Below are 24,557 nucleotides of genomic sequence, written 5' to 3' on the forward strand. Positions count from 1 at the left end.
TCTATTGTGTTGTTCAGTGCCTCTGTGTCCTTACTTATTTTCTGTCTGGTGGATCTGTCCTTTGGAGTGAGTGGCATGTTGAAGTTTCCTAAAATGAATGCATTGCATTCTATTTCCTCCTTTAGTTCTGTTAGTATTTGTTTCACATATGCTGGTGCTACTGTGTTGGGTGCATATATATTAATAATGGTTATATCCTCTTGTTGGACTGACCCCTTTATCATTATCTAATGTCCTTTGTTTTGAAGTCTATTTTGTCTGATGCTAGTACTATAACACCTGCTTTTTCATCCCTGTTGTTTGCATGAAATATCTTTTTTCATCCCTTGACTTTTAGTCTGTGCATGTCTTTGGGTTTGAGGTGAGTCTCTTGTAAGCAGCATATAAATGGGTCTTGCTTTTTTGTCCATTCTATAACTCTGTGACTTTTAATTGGTGCATTCAGTCTATTTACATTTAGGGTGATTATTGAAAGATATGTACTTATTGCCATTGCAGGCTTTAGATTCTTGGTTACCAAATGTTCAAAGTTGTCTTCTTTAGTATCTTACTGTCTAACTTAACTCGCTTATTGAGGTGTTATAAACACTGTGTGATGATTCTTTATTTCTCTCCCTTCTTATTCCTCCTCCTCCATTCTTTATATGTTGGGTGTTTTATTCTGTGCTCTTTTGTGTTTCCTTTAACTGCTTTTGTTGGTAGTTGATTTTATTTTTTGCTTGTAGTTAGTATTTGGTTGATCTGGTTGCTCTGCTGTGATTTTATTTTCTCTGGTGACATGTATTTAGTCTTAGGAGTGCTTCCATCTAGAGCAGTCCCTCTAAAACATCCTGTAGAGGTGGTTTGTGGGAGGCAAATTCCCTCAACTTTTGCTTGTCTGGGAATTGTTGAATCCCTCCTTCATATTTAAATGATAATCGTGCTGGATACAGAATCCTTGGTTCAAAGCCCTTCTGTTTCATTGCAGTAGATGTATCATGCCATTCCCTTCTGGCCTGTAGGGTTTCTGTTGAGAAGTCTGATGGTAGCCTGATGGGTTTTCCTTTGTAGGTGATCATTTTTCTCTCTCTTGCTGCCTTTAATACCCTGTCCTTGTCCTTGATCTTTGCCATTTTAATTGTGATGTGTCTTAGTGTTGTCCTCTTTGGGTCCCTTCTGTTGGGAGTTCTGTGTACTTCTGTGTTCTGATTGATTATTTCCACCCCCAGTTTGGGGAAGTTTTAAGCAATTATTTCTTCAAAGACACTTTCTATCCCTTTTTCTCTCTCTTCTTCTCTTATCCCTATAATGCGAATATTGTTCCTTTTCAGTTAGTCACACAGTTCTCTTAAGATTGTTTCATTCCTGGTAATCATTTTATCTCTCTCTGCGTCAGTTTCTCTGGGTTCCTTTTCTCTGATTTCTACTCCATTAACAGACTCTTGCACCTCATCCCGTCTGCTCTTCAGTCCTTCCTGAGATTGTTTCATTTTTGCAATTTCCCTCCGGACGTCATTCCTTAGCTCTTGCATATTTCTCTGTAGATCCATCAGCATGGTTATGACCTTTATTTTGAATTCTTTTTCAGGAAGATTGGTTAGGTCTATCTCCTTCTCAGGGGTTGTCTCTGTTAGTCTGGTCTGGATCAAATTCTTCTGTCTTTTCATGGTGATAGAGGTAGTTGTGGGGAGGTGGCACGTGTGTTGGCAGGGAGAACATCCCTTCTTGCTAGTTGTGGCCTTCCTCTTCCCGGAGAACAGTGACCCCTTGTGGGTTTGCTGGGCAGCTGTGCACTGACAGGGCCTCTGAATCTTGCCGGTCCGCTGTGGGGTTTAGCTCCATGGTTGCTGTGCATGTAGCCTGCCTCAGACTGCTGCTCCAAGATGGTGGAGCAATGTCAGAGGGAAAATGGCCGGGGGGGGCTGTTTTTCTCTGTGAGGCTCCTCGAGGCCCCACTGCCGCCTATGTGGTTAGGGCGTCCGTAGTTCCCTGGGATTCCCAGCTGCTAGTCTAAGTGTCCCGGGACGCTTCTGTCCAGCTGTGGGGTCCCTGTCCATTTAAGACTTTCAAAAAGCACTTGTGTTTGTTTTGTCCCAGGGGCGCTGGCTGCGGGGACCCACTTGTAGGTTTTACTGTTGCATTTCCCTAGTATCCAGCACACCACACATTGTATGTTTGCGCTCTGGTGTGGATGGCTGGAGCTTTGTGTTCAGCCGTCCTGGGCTCCCTCTCCCTCCCCGCTCCGACTCCTCTCCTCCCACTGGGAGCTGGGGTGAAAGGCGCTCGGGTCCCTCCTGGCTGCGGCTTTTATCTTACCCCCTTCATGAGGCACTGGGTTCTTGCAGGTGTGGATGTAGGCTGGCTGCTGTCCTGTGTCTTCTGGTCTCTCTTTTAGTAAGAGTTGTATTTGTTGTATTTTCAAAAATATATATGGTTTTGGGAGGAGATTTCCATTGCTCTACTCACGCTGCCATCTTGGCTCCACCCCACCTCTCTGTAGATTTTTAAAGACTTACTGTTGATTTTCCATTGTGGACTTGATGGAGAATAAATATCTTACATTATGGTTTACAAAATAGTGCATGTGTTTCAGGAAGTCTGTAGATTGGGGAATGGGAGAAAGCAAAAAAAAAAGTTACATTTAATGTATGCATTTTTGCCAAGCCATATTGAGTTATTTTACTACTAGAGACATTAGGAACTAACATATGTAGTTTTATGTAAATGTACTACATACACTATTTTTCTAAACCTGTTTTTTTCCTTCAACAATGTCAGTAAAGACCTATATCATTGATTTTAATCATAGTGATTTCATTTCCTTCTCTCGATAAACATTTCAGTTGTTTTTACTTTGTCACTAACATGTTTCATAACATAAAGAAGGAAATTTTAATTATTTGGCTGATGATATCAGAACACTGACATCAAAACTAACACAGCACACTGAGGTAAAACCATACATTCTCCTCATTTATGAGTCTTGATATACTTGCAGGATTATTTTCTTGGTTTTATCCATAGTAGCTGGATCAGTAGATGTGTGATATTTTACATTTTGATAAATATTTAAATGCTGTTAGAAACGGTGCTCAGATGTATATGTCAGCTAAAAAGTTTCCCTAGGTTTCCAGAACCTTATTAATACTGAGTTTTGTCATGTTTCACTCTTCAAAATACTCTGCTGTTTTTCATTTATTTAATGATAAAGTTAAATATCCTTTCAAATGTTCATTGGTCTTTTATACTCCTTCCTAAAATGACTTTCAGTTCCTTTCTTCTTTTTCCCACCGTGGTGTGTACATTTAAAAATTTACTTTTAATATACTTATTAAAATCAGATAAATTAACAAAATCAGAGAAAATGACTTGCAGATTTTTTTCTTAGTTCCTGAGAACCTACAGAAATACAATAAATGAGTTGAATGAACTCCTCTCCTCCCCTGCTTAAAGCCTCTCAATGGCTTTACATCCCAGCCTCACTTAGAACAAATCCACACTTTAGTTTTGTTCCCAAAGTGAATAGATTTGGCTTCAGCTCATCTCTCAGTGACTTTATCTTTTCCCCAACACTCTCCAGCCACATTGGTCTTCTCCATCTTCCTCATTCACATACTAGAGTTTATGCTTGCTATTCCCATGTTCTAGAATGCTTCTTTTTCTATTTGGTGCACACAGATTCCTTCTTGTTATTTAGATCTTAGCTAAAATAGCAATGTTTCAGAAATCTCTAAGCTGATGGACACATATATCACCTTACTTTACTTCTTTCTACAGCACTCATCATTGATTATTTTATTTGTGGGTGTTCATTTATTAATACCTTTCGTCATTCTACTAGGAGCTTTTTGAGAGCAGGAATACTGACTCTCTTTTTAAATGTTCAGTAACAGAAAATTGCTGGCATATGATAAATAGGCAGATTTCTGGAATGGATAAAACCATTTGGTATAAAGGTTATAATACAATCAGACTTTCATTATGCATTATAATGATAAACAATAAGAAAACTATCTCCATTTTAATGCTTTTTATATATCATTCAAGTTAGTCTGACTTTAGAATGAGGACATCTGCTTCCATACATGATGAGATAAAAGGGATGGGGATTATCTCTCATATTGTAAAAAATAAGACCATACAAACTCTATGAAACAATCATTCTGAGACACTGAACAACAGACAACACAGTGATTTGTAAAAGAAAGAGAACAAATGAACTTAGACTTATACGTGCTCGAGCTTAGAGCAAGTCTCTGGACGTACCAGAAAGAAGACAGACCCAGAGCCCAGCAGTCTTGCTGAGTTGAGGAAACAAGGCTGAAGTTCAGGAAAGATGAACAGATTTTTTCAGGGCAGCATACCAGGAAAGAGAGGGCTGCACAGAGAGAGCCTGGGAGATCTGTTGAAGGATCCCCTCAACTTTTTGACTCAGTGTTGATCTGCACATTTGTATAAAGAAACCATCCAAGACTGGGGAAAGAACCACTGCAAAGGAATACTGAGCAGTCCCCAGAGCTCACAGAGGGCCACGCACAGTGTTTATTACCACCAGCCAGTGGGAGGTCTTCTAATACACAGCGTTTGTCAGTCTTCATGAAAGCATTACCTCTGCGGGAGCCACACTAGCACTAGACTACAAGCTGTCAAAGACCTGCTCTAACCTTAAAAGGAAGATTTCAAATTGTTTTTGAGTAACTTAATGTGTCACACAAAAAAGTCCCCAACATATTTAAACAAATGTAGGAAAAAAAACCAAACCAAAAATCCAACTCCCCATTGGGGTTTTAAAAAAAATGATATTTGTAACATAAAACAGAAAGGAAACAATACCAGCATCCAATCAAAACTTAACCATGTATGGAAGAAGCAAGGAAATATACTCTTTAATCAGGATGAAAAAAAAATCAATAGAAACTGACCCCAATATGACACATGATACAATTAAATGACATCATTAAAATATTTAAAACATTTCCCTAGAGGCACAAGATGGTGGCAGCCGAAATCTCCTAAAACCATATACATTTTGAAAATACAGCAATACAATTATTCCTAAAAGAGACTAGAAGATACAGTACAACAGCCAGGCTACATCTACATCTGCGAGAACTCAGCATCTCATAAAAAGGGTAAGATACAAAGCTGTGACCTGGCAGTACCTGAGCACTCCCCTGACCCCAGCTCACTGGTGGGAGGAAAAGAGTCAGAGTAGGGAGGGAGTGGAAGCACAGGACTGCTAAACACCCAGCTACAGTAATCTGCACTGGGAGCACAGACGCACACTGCATGGTACACTGGATATTAGAGAAACCAAATAGTAAAATCCAAGACGGAGTCTGCAAGTTGGTCCCCACAGCCGGCTCCCCAGGGACAAAAGGACAGTGGACACTTTAAAAGTCTTAAAGGGACAAGGGTTTGACAGGTGGACAAAATAGTCCTGGCACACTCAGCCCAGCAGGCTGGGAATCTTAAGGAACTTCAGGCGCCCTAAACCCCTGCATGGCAACGCAGCTCCAAAGCCCCTCACAGTGATAAGCAGCCTGCCGTTCATTTTTCCCCACCTGCACTGCAAGAAAACCGGCTGACCCACCATTGCTGCGGACAAGCCAGGGAGCATCCCCACCCACAGCAACCCAGCACCAGCATACAGGTAACTGGGCCATATCTGGAGGGTACCCCCGTGTGCAGCTGCCCAGCACAGAGGAAGTCAGCACAAATTCCAAAGGCATGAAGGGGCACGGTTCTCACACGAGAACACACGCCACGTGCCTGTGACCCCCAGCAGTGCCCTAGACCATCCCAAGGGCTGCCCCACTCAAGGCAGCTCAGGGGATTAACTCAGAGATTGCTCCCTGTGTGCCGGTAACCAGCAAAGGCAGCGGAGAAGGGCAAGCTGACCAGCAAGCAGAAAGGGACTTTGTTTTCCTAGTTGACACATGCGGCACTTGCCAGTGATCACTTCTATCAGCATGAGAAGGCAGAAGAACCTGGTCCAGTCCAAAATTACTCAAACACCAGAGAGAGTGCCTGATGAGATTGATATAACCAATTTTCCTGAAAAATAATTCAAAATAGAAATTAACCATGCTTATGGAGCTGCAGAGAAATATGCAAGAGCTAAGGGATGAAGTCTGCAGGGAGATAACAGAAATGAAACAATCAAGGGAAGGACTTAAGAGTAGACTGGTCAAGGTGCAAGAGACTGTTAATGGAATGGAAATCAGAGAACAGGAGTACAGAGAAGCTGAGGCACAGAGAGATAAAATGATCTCTAGAAATGAAAGAATATTAAGAAAACTGTGACCAATCCAAATGGAACAGTATTCGCATAACAGGGGTACCAGAAGAAGAAGAGAGAGAAAGGGATAGAAAGTGTCCTTGAAGAAATACTGAAAAATTCCACAAGCTGGGAAAGGAAGTAGTCTCCCAGACCGTGGAAGCCCACAGATCTCCCAACACAAGGGAACCAAGGAGGACAACAACAAGACATATAATAATTGAAATGGCAAAGATCAAAGACAAGGACAGGGTATTAAAGGCAGCAAGAGAGAGAAAAATGATCACCTACAAAGGAAAACCCATCAGGCTACCATCAGACTTCTTAACAGAAACCTTACAGGCCAGAGGGGAATGGCATGATACATCTACTGCAATGAAACAGAAGGGCCTTGAAGCAAGGATTCTGTATCCAGCACGATTATCATTTAAATTTGAAGGAGGGATTAAACAATTCCCAGACAAGCAAAAGTTGAGGGAATTTGCCTCTCACAAACCACCTCTGCAGGGTATTTTAGAGGGACTGCTCTAGGTGGAAGCACTCCTAAATTAAATACATGTCACCAGAGAAAATAAAATTACAGCAAAGAAAGCAGACTAACCAAATACTAACTAAAGGCAACAAATAAAATCAACTACCCACAAAAGCAGTTAAAGGAAACACAAAAGAGCACAAAATAAAACACCTAACATATAATGAATGGAGGAGGAATAATAAGAAGGGAGAGAATCAAAGAATCATCAGACTGTGTGTATAATAGCTCAATAAGCAAGTTAAGTTAGATGGTAAGATTAGACTAAAGAAGCTAACCTTGAACCTTTGGTAACCATGAATCTAAAGGCTGCAATGGCAATAAGTATGTATCTTTCAATAGTCACTCTAAATGTAAATGGACTGAATGCACCAATCAGAAGATGCAGATTAACAGAATGGATAAAAAAACAAGACCCATCTATATGCTGCTTACAAGAGACTCACCTCAAACCCAAAGACATGCACAGACTAAAAGTCAAGGGATGGAAAAAGATATTTCATGCAAACAACAGGGATAAAAAAGCAGGTGTTGCAGTACTAGTATCAGACAAAATAGACTTCAAAGCAAAGAAAGTAACAATAGATCAAGAAGGACAATACGTAACAATAAAGGGGTCAGTCCAACAAGAGGACATAACCATTATAAATATGCTCCAACACAGGAGCACCAGGATATGTGAAACAAATACTAACAGAACTAAAGGAGGATATAGAATGTAATGCATTCATTTTAGGAGACTTCAACACACCACTCACTCCAAAGGATAGATCCACCAGACAAAATAAGCAAGGACACAGAGGCACTGAACAACACAGTAGAACAGATGGACCTAATAGACATCTGTAGATCTGTACAACTAAAACCAACAGGATACACATTCTTCCCAAGTGCACATGGAACATTCTCCAGAATAGTCCATATACTGGGCCACAAAAAGAGCCTAAGCAAATTGTAAAAGATTGAAATTCTACCAACCAACTTTTCAGACCACAAAGGTATAAAACTAGAACTAAATTTACAAAGAAAGCAAAAAGGCTTACAAACACATGGAGGCTTAACAACATGCTCCTAAATAATAATGATCACCGACAAAATTAAACTAGAGATCAAGCAATATATGGAGACAAATAACAACAACACAAAGCCCCAACTTCTGTGAGACACAGCGAAAGCAGTCTTAAGAGGAAAGTATATAGATAGCAATTCAGGCATTTTTAAAGTAAGAAGAGCAATCCCAAATGAATAGTCTAATGTCACAATTATTGAAATTGGAAAAAGAAGAACAAATGAGGCCTAAAGTCAGCAGAAGGAGGGGCATAATAAAGATCAGAGAAGAAATAAATAAAATTAAGAAGAATAAAACAAAAGAAAAAAATCAATGAAACCACGAGCGGGTTCTTTGAGAAAATAAACAAAATAGATAAGCCTCTAGCCAGACTTATTAAGAGAAAAAGAGAATCAACATAATCAGAAATGAGAAAGGAAAAACCACAACGGACTCCACAGAAATACAAAAATTATTAGAGCATACTATGAAAACCTATATGCTAACAAGCTGGAAAACCTAGAAGAAATGGACAACTTCCTAGAAAAATAAAACTTTCCAAGACTGACCAAGGAAGAAACGGAGAAACTAAACCAACAAATTACCAGCAAAGAAATTGAAGTGGTAATCCAAAAACTACCCAAGAACAGAAACCCTGGGCCAGATTGATTTACTACTGAATTTTATCAGACATACAGAGAAGACATAATACCCAACCCATTCTCCTTAAAGTTTTCCAAAAAATAGAAGAGGAGGGAATACTGCCAAACACATTCTATGAAGCCAACATCACCCTAATACCAAAACCAGGCAAAGACCCTAGCAGAAAAGAAAATTACAGATCAATATCCCTGATGAACATAGATGCAAAAATACTCAATAAAATATTAGCAAACAGAATTCAAAAATATAACAAAAGGATCGTACACCATGACCAAGTGGGATTCATCCCAGGGATGCAAGGATGGTACAACATTTGAAAATCCATCAACATCATCCACCACATAAACGGAAAGGACAAAAACCACATGATCATCACCATAGATGCTTAAAAACATTCAACAAAATTCAACATCCATTCATGATAAAAAAACATAATACTGAACAGTGAGAAGCTGTAAGCTTTTCCTCTGATATCGGGAACAAGACGGATGCCCACTCTCCCCACTGTTATTTGACATACTATTGCAGTCCTAGCCACGGCAATAAGACGAAACAAAGAAATACAAGGAATCCAGATTGGTAAAGAAGAAGTCAGAATGTCACTATTTGCAGATGACATGATATTGGAGATAAAAAACCCTAAATACTCCACTCCAAAACGACTAGAACTAATATCGGAATTCAGCAAAGTTGCAGGATATGAGAGTAACGAACAGAAATCTGTGGCTTTCTATTAACTAACAATGAACTAATAGGAAGAGAAATCAGGAAAACACCTCCATTCACAATTGTGTCAAAAATTATAAAATCACTACGAATAAACCTAACCAAGGAAGTGAAAGACCTATACCCTGAAAACTATAAGACACTCTTAAGAGAAATTAAAGAGGACACTAACAAATGGAAACTCATCCCATGCTCTTGGCTAGGAAGAATTAATATCGTCAAAATGACTGTCCTGCCCAAAGCAATATACAGATTCCGTGGAATCCTTATCAAATTACCAACAACATTCTTCAGTGAACTGGAACAAATAGTTCTAAAATTCAAAGGAACCACCAAAGACCTGGAATAGGCAAAGCAGTCTTGAGAAGAAAGAATAAAATGGTGGGGATCTCGCTCCCCAACTTCCAGCTCTACTACAAAGCCACAATAATCAAGACAATTTGGTACTGGCACACAAACAGAGCCACAGACCAATGGAACAGAATAGAGACTCCAGATATTAACGCAAACATGTATGGTCAATTAATATACGATAAAGGAGCCATGGAGAATGATAGCCTCTTCAACAGTTGGTGTTTGCTAAACTGGACAGCTACATGTAAGAGAATGAAACTGGATCATTGTCTAACCCCATATACAAAAGCAAATTCAAAGTGGATCAAGGACCTGAATGTAAGTTATGAATCCATAAAACTCTAGGAAAAAAAAGTAAGCAGAAATTTCTTGGACATAAACCTGAGCAACTTCTTCACGAACATATTTCCCCAGGCAAGGGAATCCAAAGCAAAAATGAACAAGTTGGACTATATCAAGCTGAAAAGCTTCTGTACAGCAAAGGACATCATCAATAGAACAAAAAGGTATCCTACAGTATGGGAGAATATATTCAGAAATGACGTATCGGATAAAGGGTTGACATCCAAAATATATAAAGAGCTCATGCACCTCAACAAATAAAAAGCAAATAATTCAATTAAAAAATGGGCAGAGGAGCTGAACAGACAGTTCTCCAAAGAAGAAATTCAAGTGGCCAACAGACACATGAAAATATGCTCCACATCGCCAATAAATGGAGAAGTGCAAATTAAAACCACAATGGGATATCACCTCACACCAGTAAGGATCTCCATCATCCAAAAGACAAACAACAACAAATGTTGGCAAGGTTGTTGAGAAAGGGTTACTCTCCTACACTGCTGGTGAGAATGGAAATTAGTTCAACCATTGTGGAAAGGAGCATGGAGGTTCCTCAAAAAGCTCAAAATAGAAATACCGTTTGACCCAGGAATTCCACTTGTAGGAATTTACCCTAAGAATGCAGCACTCCAGTTTGAAAAAGACATATGCACCCCTGTGTTTATCACAGCGTTATTTACAATAGCCAAGAAATGAAAGCAACCTAAGTGTCCATCAGTAGATGAATGGATAAAGAAGATGTGGTACATATACACAGTCAAATATTTTTGAGTCATAAGAAAACAAATCCTACAATTTGCAACAACATGGATGGAGATTGAGGGTATTACGGTCAGTGCAATAAGCCAGGTGGAGAAAGAAAAGTATCAAATGATTTCACTCATTTGTGGAGTATAAGAACAAAGACAAAAACTCAAGTAGCAAAACAATAGCAGACTCACAGAACTCAAGAATGGATTAACAGTTACCAAAGGGAAAGAGACTGGGGAGGATGGGTGGGAAGCGAGGGATAAGTGGGAAAAAGGGGCAGTACGATTTGCACGCATAATGTATGGGGTGGGACGGTGGTGGTGGCATTGGCACAGGGAAGGCAGTATAACAGAGTAGACAACTGGTGATTCTATAGCATCTTTCTGCGCTAATGGACAGTGAGTGTAATGAGGTATGTTGTGGTGACTTGATAATGGGGGGAGTGTAATAACCATAAAGTTCTTCATGTAATTGTACATTTATGATACAAAAATAAAAAATAATAATGATAACAACTTCATATTCCCACTTTAAGCCCTGGTAATCACTGTAGTATATTCTCTCTCTATTACTGTGATTATTCTAGGTTGCACATTCTTTCTGTAGGTATCTCATATAAGTATATTTATATAATATTTCTCCATTTTTGACTTGCTTATTTCACATAGCATTCTTTGTCTCCAAGGCTCCTCTATGTTGTAGCATTTTAGCAGAATTTCAGTCTTTTTTCATTAATAAATGGAAAGATATCATGTGCCCATGGATTGGAAGAGTTAACATTGTCAAAATGACCATACCATCCAAAGCAACCTACAGGTTCAGTGCAATTTCTATCAAAATACTGATGGTATTTTTCACAGAATTAGAATGAAAAATCCTAAAATGTGTATTCAGGCTCGTACAAAGACCCCGAATAGCCAAAGCCATCTTAAGGAAAAAGAACAAAGATGGTGTTATAACGTGACCTGATTTCAAACGATACTACCAAGGTACAGTAATCAAAACAGTATAGTACTGACACCAAAATAAACAGATAGATCAATGGAAGAGAATAGAGAGCTCAGAAATAAGTGCACACTTATGTAGTCTGTTAAGATATGATATAGTGGACAGGACAATATGCACTGGGGAAAAGATAGTATTTTCAAAAACAGTGTTGGGAAAACCGGACACCTACATTCAAAAGAGTGAAAGTTGACCGTATCTTACATCATACACAAAAATAGACTCAAAGTGCATTAAAACCCTAAATATAATACCTGAAGTCATAAAACTGCTTAAAGAAAGCATAGGCAGTAAACTTTTGGACATCAGCACTAGTAATTTTCTTCTGGTTATTTCTCTCCAGGCAATGGAAATGAGCAAAAATAAACAACTAGCAGTACATCTAACTAAAAATCTCCTGTTTAGCAAAGGAATCCATCAACAAAATGGAAAAGCAACCTACTGAATGGGAATATATTTGCAAACAATATGTCCAATAAGGGGTTAATGTCCAACATACATAAAGCACTCATCCAAGTCAACACTAAAAAAAATAAGTCATCTGATTAAAAAATGGGCAGAGGACCTGAACAGATATTTTTCCCAGGAAGACATACAAATGGCCAATAGACAAATGGAAAGATGCTCAGCATCACTAATTATCAGGAAAATGCAAAGCAAAACAACAAAAGAGGTTATCACCTCTCACCAGTCAACAAGACAAGAAATAAGGGTCGATGAGGCTGTAGAGAAAAAGGAAGCCTCATGTACTGCTGGTGGAAGTGTAAATGGGTGCAACCACTATGGACAACAGCGTGGAGGTTTCTCAAATTAAAAACAAATATTATATAACCAAATAATTTCACGTCTGGGTACTTACCTGAAGGAAACAAAAATAGTTTTTGAAAAAATGTATATATCCCTATGTTTATTGCAGCATTATGTACAAGAGTGAGGCTATGGAAGCATCCTAAGTGTCCATCCATAGATGAGTGGATGATATATGTGTATATATATATATATATATATATATATATATATATATATATATATATATATGTAGGAGTCTTCCTCAGCCATAAAAATGAATGAAATCTTGCCATTTACAACATTTGTGGAACTAAAGGATATTATGCTAAGTGAATTAAGCCAGGCAGAGAAAGACAAATACCATATGATTTCTCTTATATGTGGACTCTAAATAAACAAACAGACATAAAAACAAAGCAGAAATGGATTCATAAACACAGAGAGCCATTTGGTGGTTGCCATTGGGAAGGGATTAGGGGGATGGGTGAAATAGGTGAAGAAGATTAAGTGCTATTAACTCCCAATTATAAAATAATTGGTTACAGGGATGAAAGTACAACATGGGGAATATAATCAACAATATTGTAATGTCTTTGAAGGATGACAGATGTTAACTACATTACTCTGTTGAATTTTTAGTGGTGTATATAATTGTCGAGTCACTATGTTGTATACCCTGAAACCAATATAATATTATATATCAACTATATTTAAATTAAAGAAAAATCCTTTTTAAGGCTGAATAAAAGTACTGCTTGTACTGTTTACTGCTGTTTCATGTGTAACAAAAAGGAACAAGTGTATGGTATTTTACCTTTTTTAAAATAAATCCATTCATCTGTTAATAGACAATTGGGTTGTTTCCAGCTTTTGGCTATCATGAATAATGGTGTTGTGAATGTAGGTGTGCAAATATATATTTAAATTTTTGCTGTCAGTTCTTTTGGGTTTTGGAATGGAATTGCTGGATCATGTGGTAATCCTGTATTTAACTTTTTGAGAAACTGCCATTCTGTTTCCTACTGGGCTATACCATTTTTCATTTTTATTGGCAATGCACAGGGGCTCCAATTTGTCCACATCCTTACCAACACTTGTTTTCTGTTGTTTTTTAAAATAGTATCCATCTTATTGGTTTTGAAGGGATATCTCATTATGATTTTGATTTGCATTTCCCTAACGGTCAGTGATGTTGAGTATCTTTCCATGTGATTATTGGCCAATTACATATCTTGTTTGGAGCAATGTCTATTTAAGGCTTTTGCCCATTTTTGAGTTGGTTTTTGTTGTTATCTCATTTTATATTGATATCTGGACATTTTAGGTTATGTATGGTAGCAACTCTGGGTACTGACTGCCTACCCCTTTGCTGTGGATTGCTGTTTGATTGTTTATTTGTTTAGGTTTTTGGCTGGAGCATTTTGGTAAGGTCTATTTCCCCTGTGGTATGAAGCCTGTGATAACAGTCCTCAGAGAAGCAGCCTTGGGTATGTGCACCTTTACCCGTGTTAACAGTGGTTTTAGCTGGGCTATCTTTACCTTGTCTTTCCCTGATTGCTCGGTTGTCTGCCTCATTGGATATCACACCCAGCTGTTAGGCTGTACTTATTTCTGTTTGGTTGCTCTGTTGTTTTAGACAAATGCAGGGATGCATAAACTGCTTCACAGTCTTGCCCAGTTAAAATCATAGGGTGTATTTGTTAAGCGTTGGTGTCCTCTGATCTGTGCTTGCCTCTCCCAGCATGTGACCTGTACCCTACCGTCAAGCTTGGGACAAGACGATTGGGGCCTATAGTGCTTGGGGTAGAGTTTCTGGGTAGGGGGTGGGTGGAGGAATGGAGTCCCCAACTTTTGAATAGCCTAACCAGAATTTAGCCTCTTCAATGTGGGGGGAATAAGAAATGCTGGAGACTTGTTCTTCCTCATGATTGAGAGCTCAGGGGAGAGCAAACCCCATCTTCTTGGTAACAGCGCCTGGAAGAGGACCTTCTGTTAAGCTGAACTGCAGTTGGGGAGAGAAGGAGGGGGTCTTAACTCATGTGCTAAAGACTCACTGTTCTTACTGAAATTTAGGAGGTTTTCTTGAGTAGATATTTCTTTATTTGCTGTGTGCTTTTAGGATAATTTCCAGAGACTTCAGAAACATTTTTAAATACTCTGTTCCCCAGTCATGGTTGTTTCACTGGGGAGCTGGTCCATGGTATTCCTCAGACCAGCATTCTGGAAGTGGACTTCATTACCTTTCTTTCTTAAATATCCAGCATGGGTTTTTGTGTGCTGGAGCCTGGCAGCAGAGACAGAGCTGCAGCCGATGAGGCCACAGCTGCCCAGCCTTACAAGCCTCATGCTCCCCGGTGTAAGGTCACAGAGGCAGGGCTACCGGACCCCACAAGGGACATGCCTATTCCCAGAGGCACTGCACTGAGGGGAGCCCAGTTGTCAGCCTCCTTCCCCGGGTGTTCACAGACCTCCAGGCAGGTCCGTGTGTACATAGGTGTCATTTCTGCCTAAGTGCTATCCTCTGGCCACATGACTGTGGGCTTCTCCTAGCCAGAAAGTGAACCATAAGTCACATTCTCATTTAGGAAGAAAATAGTTTTGTTAATGTTTTTCTACAATAGTCTATATTCAGGTTTTTTCAGTTGCATCAGTCCTGCCCTTTGTAACAGCCTTTTTTCCATTTGCATCATGTGCTGCATGTAGTCACCATGCCCTTTAGTTTCCTTTCATCTGTAATAGTTACTTAGCTTTTCTTTGTATTCATGACCTTGCCAGTTTTGAAGAGCACAGGCAGCTTGTTCATAGGCTGTCTCCCAGTGTCCTCCTGGTTAGATGCACGTGATGCACGTTGGCAGGAGCACCTCAGGTATGACGCTGTGTCCTCAGGTGCTTCTGTCCAAGGGCGGACACTCACTGTGAGCACATGGTAAGGTGGTGTCTGTCAGGGTTTGTGGAATACTGTGAAGATAGCTTTGCCCTTTATGATTGGTCAAAAAGCAGTGGAGGTGATCCATGGAAACTTATGGGACAATACTGTTCTTTAGCAAACTTTCATCTGATCAATCTCCATTGATGATTCTTGCCTAAATAAGGTTTTATTGTAATGTTGCCAAATGGTGATATACTAAATTGACCATTCCTCCTACCTTGTCATTTAATTTTTCTTAAGTGCTTATTGTATAGGTCTGCTCCTCCATCAAGCCAGCTATCTGTGTTCATTATACTGAATTGCTGAGAATTAAAACATCCAATTAGAATTAGGTACTTTAATCTGAGGTAGAAAGCCACTGTTGTACTTTGATAGACCTGAAATAGGACAAATGTGTGTCTCGAAGGCTGGCAGAAGGATCTGCTGTGTCGGGAGGCCTGGGCATCTGCTCACTGTACCTACCCGTGCGTTGGGCGTGGTGGGTAACCAAGAGAAAACAAGGACTGTGTGAGATATCAAAACATCAAGTGAGTGTGTCTGCTTCCCACATGGTTGGAAAATGCTGTATAAGAAGTGTTTAAAAGTTGAGTAACCTGTTTAGCAGCACATCACTAAACCTTGTACTAGTAAAATTATCACATCAATGAGTTGTAGTGCATGCACAAGAGAACTAGACTTTGGGGGACAAATCTCATTTGAAATCAACATAAAACCTCATCCCAAGGAATATTTGTGTCTCTGGGTGATGGCCTGTTGAGCCAAAAAAAAAAAATTGTGAAGCTTCCATTTCTTGCCTGGGTCAGCTTGTATTGGTTGAAAAATGTCTTTGTTTTGCCACTGTTGCTGGTTTCTCGCGCAGTTCCAGGAGGAGGGGGTTCCTGCCTGGGGCAAGTTCTCTATGAATTTGATGATTGCAAAGGAAGGCCGGGCAGAAAGTTGGGAGGGAAAGGGGTTATCACATTTATTCCCACTGCGGTCACAGGCTGCTCGGTACACACGGTTGGCTCGAATGTGCTCCCCAGGCCGGCTACAGGTTCTGCATCCAGCACCGGCTTAGTCCTGCGCGTCATAGGCCTCAGTCTCTCTGCACTCACGCCATTCCGGACCCTGTCTGCACAGCTCCAGAGCCCTCTCTCTGGCCACTCTCACAGCCCCTCACCTCCTGCACTGGGAGGAACCCTGTGGGTCCCTGGTGACTGGCAGATGCCTGACCAATTACGTACCAGGAATGGAGGGGTGGAGAGGGGCAGTGGGTGTCCTCTCCACCCATACCCTGGACCAGCAATCCCGTGACTGCAAACATGCTCTTGTTATACACACAGTGGGCATTGTTAATGCCAGGTGGGAATCCTGGTCAGAAAGTTCCATTTTCCCCACACTTATGTTGCTATTTATAGACTAAAACTTTTTTTTTTATTGGGTGAATAGGGACATTCATTCATTTCAATTTCAGTTTTCACGTAAAAATCCATTTTTCTTGGTAAAAAGCTTGTAAACCTCTTGCTTCATACTTTCCTGATGTTTTCGTCTCACTCTTTTGTAGGCACCTCCTATTTAACAGACATCGTGTGGTGGGCAGGCACAATCGCAAGTAAGTAGTACCTTGCTCCGTGGAGGGCTTGGGCCTCTCTCATTCTTAAGATCAGTCATTTCTCTGGTAGGTCTGGAAAGGGTGAGATTAGTTCTACTGTGTTCTTTGCAAGGAGCACTAGGAGGGTGGGAGGTTGGGGAGGGAGGGGGCAGAGGCCCCTGCAGCCTGTGGTTAGCACTGAATTTAGTCCAGGTCAGGGACTGGGTGTAAAGAAATTAACTGGCTCCTGCTTACTCATCTGTAGTCAGGCTGCTGGCATTTGGTGAAATTTCTTTTTTGGCTGAACAGAATTCATTTTACAAAAGAGAGTTTCTTCCCTCAGCCTTACACACCAGACTATGTGCTGTGATACAAAAGAGGTCTTGCGCAGAAGCCATTTAAAAACAAACTAAAAATTAGAGTTTAGAACTTATAAGGAAAAGTTGTATTAGAAACTTCAGACATATTATGGGTTTTTTTTGTAGCACCTGTTCCGTTAGGCAGATGTGATTTTCTTTCACTGAAGAGCTTATCTCTAAACTCCATTTCGAGCAGCCCTCTGGTGCAATCTCCTGCAGGGAATACTGCTTCTACTTGATGTTCCAGCAGGTGTATCACTGGGGCCCAACGGTCTGCACTGGGGTAGGTCCCAGGTGACATGGGAAATAGCATGATTCATCTTAAAACAAGGATGTGTTAAGGAGACGGTGGAAATACACTGCATTGCGCCCACTAGCAATTGCTGCTGTAAGCTTGGGAATTCCCGCAGAGGGCTGAAACTACTCCCTGACATTTAGGGCCAGCAACATGTGGGGCCTGCTCCTCTGCCATCAGGACCCTTAAATATGCAAATGATGCCCTACATTTGCTCCCTCACAAGTAATGGAAAAGAAGTAGCCCTTTCAGTAGCCCTTTCAAATTCAACTCTGATGACTGCTAAAAGAGAGCTGCATAACTGCAAGTGATAGCCTTGTGATTCTCTTGACAGTGGCTGTTGGCCAGATTGGGAACTTCCTGGCTTACACGGCGGTCCCCACAGTCCTGGTGACTCCACTGGGCGCCCTCGGAGTGCCATTTGGGTGAGAGTTGGGATTCTGTTTTGGTTTTTAATGCAAAGTTTAGATATATTAAAAAAAAACTTTTCATTTAAAATGTTTTTATTCAAATAATAAAGGCAATATTCTTATGCTTTAATTTTATCCCTTCAAATTTAGTTGTGTGAATTATTAACCTTTCTCATAAACTTTAGTGTATTTCAAATCCTAACTTATTCGTAGATATCATGAATGTAAAGCCATCACTTGCCTGGTCTTTGTCCTGGAAGACTTCCTGGAGCCTTGGCAAGTGATTCTGAGGGATCATTAAGCAGAACTAGGCAGTCGGTGTTTTACTAGCATCACCGGCTGGACACAGCATAGTCTCCCACAACACTCTGGGAAATTATGGAGGTTGGAAGGAATGACACGTGGGCACCAACAGATATGAAATAGGATTTATGACTCAACAGTCAACAGTAAGTGGATCCCCCTGGTGGAAAGGCTTCGGTTTGGTCTGGCATAAAACAATAGAGAGGCAGTGCCTCAGGTTTTTACTGTAGTCAGGAAGTAGCCAGATGGAGGTTCCCATGTTCTGGCTGAGGCTGGCATGGTTTGAAATTTCTGCCAGCATCAAGGGACTAAGGACACCAGGGCCTGAGGTGCCCTTATCAGGTTGCCCAGATGTGGGGCAAAGGGAAAAAGGGAGGAGTGTAAAGGCTGTCAGCCACATTTGTCAGCCAAATGGAGTCTTTTTGTGATACTTGGATTAGCTGCAAAAGTGATTTTATGAGCCATTTATTCAGTAGCTCAACACACATACTCCCATGAACATGTTTATATTCTATTTTACCTTTGAAGAAATCATTAATAAATGGAAATAAGATAGAAGAGAAATAAAATCCAAGTTTCTAATTCATTTATACATTGATATTCTGCTGTATTTCAGACAGACACCCAAATCCTGGAGAGACCTGTGTCTGGGATGGATGTGTTTAATTTTGTGCTTTAAGGTCACCTATGGTTTTAGATTCTGTGGCCTAAAAAGTACAAATATGTCTTCCACAGGTGAACCTTTGAAAATGTGTTTGTAGCATATTATTCCTATCCAAACATAAGACTAATATCACATGTGGCTTGATGTCACTTTGCATGTTAGATGTTTCTGAAAAGCTTGGATCACATTGAGTGATACTCATTGTTGGGGAATCACTACTCTAGCTTTCCAGCCCAGCCTTATTCTCTGACTCATTCCACTGAAAAATGATATGACAAATAAACAATCTGGCCCTGTGATCTTTGCACTTTGCACATTTAGTGTGCATATATTGATATGCCTTGCCTAGTTAATTTCCAAAGACCTATTCTCATGGACTTTGATAATTCAGTCACCTGATCAAAAATGTTCACTGCTCCAACTCTTCAGGATGTGTTACCCTAAGAAGTATGTGAGATTGTATTATGGGTAAAAAGGCTGCCTTCAACTCAGGGTGGGAGGAAAACTAAAACAAATTGGAAAAAGTAAAGATATAAAAATGTGCATATATGTATTTTCATTCTGTTTTTTTAAAGTAGTTCTATTCTTGATAATGGGATTTAGTTGCTAGAATCATACACGAATGGAAATGAAAAGAATTTGCCACTGGAGGAAAAAAGTCTATATGCTGAAATAGAGAGCCCCCAAATAGATCTACTTTTCTCTGCAATGGTTTAATGTATGATAAAGTAATCATCACAACATGGTACTTTTAAAAGAGTTTTTAAAAACTTTTTCTTTGGAAATAATTTCCAAACATTACAAGATTAAAAATAATTGAAATAACACCCCATGTACCCCTCATCAAGATGCACCTATTGACATTTTATCCTGTGTACCCCATCAGTTGCTTTCTCTATATCAGTGTTTCTCAATCTCTGTAATTTTGACACTTGGGGCCAGTCATTCTGTGTGGTGGGGGCTGACCTGTGCACCCACCATGGGTTGTTTAGCAGCACCCCTGGCCTCCATCAGCCAGGTACAGTAGTGTCTTCTTCCCAAAGTGTATCTGAACATGGCATATGTCTCCAGGAGGAGCAAATCACCCTCAGTTGAGAACCACTATTTGTCAGCCTCCTCCCTGTCTCTGACCTGCAGATTAAGGAGGTGACGCGATGAGATATCAAAGACCTGAATGGACCAGCCAGGGGACTCAGGCATAACAGCTCAAGAGTAATGCCAAGAAGGCACTCCTCATATTTATTGAGTAAATGAACATCTGAAGAATTCAGAGTAGGCGGTTCAGCACATGGTCATCTATCTTTGCATCCCACCCAAGGGCAGGACACTTCTTAAGGATGCCAAAACCATGTGAGGGCAGTCACGAGCTGTAGGAACCTTTTATGACTTTAAATACTCTGTCCTTGACCAAACATCAGAGGTCATAGGAGAGACAGTCAAGTCACAAATCTTCATACATTTGGTTTCTATATTACTTGATTTATATATTAAGCCCATTAATCCCACATTTCTCCCTAATTTTTTTATTAAAGAGCACCAAAACAGTAGGTGCAATATAAGCGAGAAATCCGTTTTTAGATCTTGGTATCAATTTAACTAGGCGAAAGCAGTAGAGAATGCCCCACATAAATGGGGGGACAAGGTTCCAAGCCTTGCCTCAGTTGGCCCCTTGCCTTCACCTTTTCGCCCCCTGCGACTGTGCCTGTCTTAGGTTGCTCCTCCCATGAGGAATCTTACCCATCTCTGGCTAACTAGCCATCCTCCGGGGCCATACGGGGATAGAGTATATGGGTAAAAGAGGCATTTGAAATAGATTGACACTCTTCTCATATTCCTGTGTCCAGCTACAATCATAAAAATCATATAAAGTACAAAAATTCATTGCACAGACTCTCATGAACAATCATTCTTCAGGCATTATTTCTTACAAAATAGCATAAGCATGAATAGGCTTCAATAGACTGGTAATGAAATGACGTGCCCCCATTATAAGAACAGGAAGACAAATGCATAATAGAAGTAAACCTATAAGTATTGGCCATATCCAATGAAACCAAGAAAACCAGTGTGATAATCTAGGCATTTGTGAAACCTTATCAATAACATGATGAATGTCATACAACTGATTTTGAACTGTTTGAGAAAAATCAGACAAATTGAAACAACACATCCCTGGAAATTGTTCACATCCCATATGTTCTTTTAACAAAAGATAATCTATGGTAGCACGATTTTGAAGTACTGCAGTTCTTACTTCTCCCAGTTCTTGGTTCAGTTCAGATAATATAGAAGCAGTCACATATGTAGTTCTACTGTATGCACAAGCTAGTTTAGATATTTCGTTTTGCATCCCTGCAGCAAGTCCAGGAACTGGCAAAAGAAATGCAGCAGCAACCGCAACAGCAGTGGGATTCAACAGCTTCACATTGTCATCACAGCTAGATGGCAAAGCTTGAGGAAACCTTCTATGTGTATTTCCAGGATGATCTATGAGAGCAGGAAGAATACGTCCCATACCACAAACACCTTGGCATTGTGAAGAAAAGGCTTGATATGTTTTGTTATCACATAAAAACACCCAGCCATTTGGGAGTCTATATCCATATGGCCATTTTACACGAATAGTAGAGTTACAATAAGAAGGTATCTGAGTACAATTAATACATATACAGTCAGTGATTATGGTAGTCCTAACAGGTAAATTTAATTGAATATCACACACAAGAATGTCGTAATATTTATACTTGATATATTAGTAAACACTATGGGAGGAAGTCCTATTCCTATTAAATTCTTTGTTAACAATGCACTAATGGAAGAATCTACTGCTATACAAAAGGATAACTTATTCAATCTTTGGCCTGCTAGTTGCAGCCATAGGTTAGGTGAGGAGAACTTACGTTCTGGAACAAGTGATATATTTAAATACACATGACTAATCTTATATGATATGTCAGGAGATCCTTTTTGGAATTTTTCACAGGTATAAATTCTAATATCTTCTCAAGTCAAAACTGTTTTATAAATATCATATCGATTATTCTCTCTACGAGTTTGATCTGCAGCATTATGCCACCAAAATCTTCTTCCACTTGTTTGCCTATGTATTTCCTCACCCTTCTTTTTCCATACTACTGGACCTGCTGGAGTAGAGCAGGTGGATACACAATGAAGGCCCACTCCTCGACCTAGATATGGAGGATTGCTTACACTAGCTGTGATAGAGCAAGCTTGTGCAGTGTGTGTATGTATAAATGTTATTGTCAGGAATAAAAATAAAAATCTCATTATCTGCTGAGCTTCAGCTCTTCGTGGGCTGCGTGCAAACTGTTGATGAGGTCTGTTCATGATCATCTCTCAGAGTAGACTTCTCTGAAGGTGTTGATGTTGGGAGTTCTTCATATCATATCTTAATTATCTTCCTGGGTAGCCAGATCACATGTTGATCCTCTGCAACAACGCAAACAAACCCTTTGCCCCATACTTTAATATGACCTTTATACCACTGTGAAGAACCTATTGGAGACCACCATACAGGAACTGCTGTTGTTTTAGAAAAAGAAATAGTGTCAGAAAAATGTACTTCCATAGCTGATCGTCCGTCACCTTGTAAAAGATCAAAATTAAGAATATGTCAAGTATGCATTAATCATTGATTTGCAGTTAATTTGATCATGTCGGGGAGCAGTCCCCCTTTTTGTTTTAATAAATAATGTTTAAGAGTAAGATGATGACGTTAATTAGAGCTTGACCTGTAGAATTGTAAGGAATGCCTGTTTTATGAGTGATATTGTATAACTGAAAAAATTTCTGTAGCGCAGAGGAGAGGTAAACTGGAGCACTGTCGGTTTTTATGGTAGCAGGAACACCCAATACTGCAAATGCTTGTAAGAGATGAGTAATGACATGATGAGATCGTTCTTCTGTTAAAGCAGTCCCAAGAAGCAGAGGAATATGTATCTATAGAAACATGAACATGTTTAAGAGTTCCAAATTCAGGAACAATGGTAATGTCCATTTGCCATAAGGCATTATGGCGTGTTCCTCTGGGAATGGTTCCAGCCTGTAAATGGGGAGAATTGATTTGAGAACAGGTTGAGGAGGAATTGAAGATATTTTGAGCTTCAGAGGCTGGAAGGGAAAAACGCTTTTGCAAAGTAAAGGAAGGAGCATGAGTTAGGTTGTGATAATGTTGAGCTGGTGAGTAATTAACTGGAGAAACAAGTTTGTCCACTTTATCATTATAGTGTGATAAAGGACCTGGTAAATTAGAATCTGATAATATGTGAGTGATAAAGAAAGGGTGCAGATGGTGACGGATACACACCTGCAATTGAGAAAATAAAGTGTTAATAGGAGATTGTACGGTGCTCAACGTTGCATTTTCTAATAAAGGAACAGAAAAGGCAGTATAAACAGAGTCAGTAACAATATTGAGGACTTGGAAAGTCTTGCAGAGCTTGCAATACAGTGTATAACTCATTTTGTTGTGCAGAAGTAAAAAATGTTTGAAAGGTTTTTGCTAGACCAGAACAAGTCGTATACGCTGCTGTAAAAGATTTTGCACCATCTGTAAAACAAGTCACAGCATGTATTAGTGGATTGGGGGAAGTTTTGTGAGGAAGAATCCACCGATGATGCTGAAAAAAGGAAAATAACTTATTTTTAGGGTAATGGCAGTCAATATATTCTAAAAAATTAGAGAGTGCAATTTGCCATTGAGTATTCTCTTGAAATACTTGTGTGATATCTTGTTTAGATAATGGAAGAACTATGTAATGAGGATTGTAAACGATCATCTGCCTTAGTCTCTGCCATCCTTTGAGGATGACGGAGGCTACTTTGTAAATGTAAGGTTGTAACGAGGGTTTAGATTGATATTGTAAAAATATCCATTCCAACCAACCGTTAAATTGACAGAGCAGTCCTGTGGGAGAATTGGGAGTAAAATAAATTAATAGAAGTAAGGGTTTGTGTAAATCAACCTTTGATAATTGAGCCTTTTGAATGTGTTGTTCTATTTAAGTTCTTCCACAGCTTTTGAGGTTAAATTTCTTGGACTATTAAGATCTGGGGGTCCTTATAAGGAATTAAAAAGATGTTTTAATTTATAAGTGGGAATACCTAATAATGGTCGAATCCAATTAATATCTCCTAAAAGCTTTTGAAAATCATTTAAAGTTCTAAGATGATCTCTCCTAATCTGAATTTTCTGAGGAATTATTGAATTTTCTTGGATTTTACTTCCTAAATAATCCATTGGGTACTGTATTTGTATTTTATCAGGAGCTATCTGAAAGCCCCATTGTTTTAACTCAATCTCAGTCTCATTGAGAATAGTCATGAGGGACAAATGCTTGGGCAGGGCTATGAGAATATTATCCATATAATGAATGATAAAAGCAGAAGGTCATTTTTCACATACAGGCTGAAGAGCTCTATGCACATAATTTTGACAAATTGTAGGGCTATTCAACATTCCTTGAGGAAGGACTTTCCACTGAAATCTTTCTGAAGGAGCCTGTAAATTAAAGGAAGGGACAGTGAAAGCAAACTTTT

General features: G+C 39.7%; 1 protein-coding gene across 1 annotated transcript in view; it reads left to right on the forward strand.

Moving 5' to 3' along the window:
* The window catches only part of NIPA1 (NIPA magnesium transporter 1), a 115,647-nt gene that overhangs the window by 20,126 nt on the left and 70,964 nt on the right, over nucleotides 1-24,557 (forward strand). The window contains exons 2-3 of the mRNA XM_037016462.2: nucleotides 16,941-16,988; nucleotides 17,956-18,046. Of these exons, the coding sequence (XP_036872357.1) occupies nucleotides 16,941-16,988; nucleotides 17,956-18,046 (139 nt within the window). The remainder of the gene's footprint in view (nucleotides 1-16,940; nucleotides 16,989-17,955; nucleotides 18,047-24,557) is intronic.

This window comes from Manis javanica, chromosome 18 (assembly GCF_040802235.1).
Source record: "Manis javanica isolate MJ-LG chromosome 18, MJ_LKY, whole genome shotgun sequence".
Classification (NCBI taxonomy): Eukaryota; Metazoa; Chordata; class Mammalia; order Pholidota; family Manidae; genus Manis; species Manis javanica.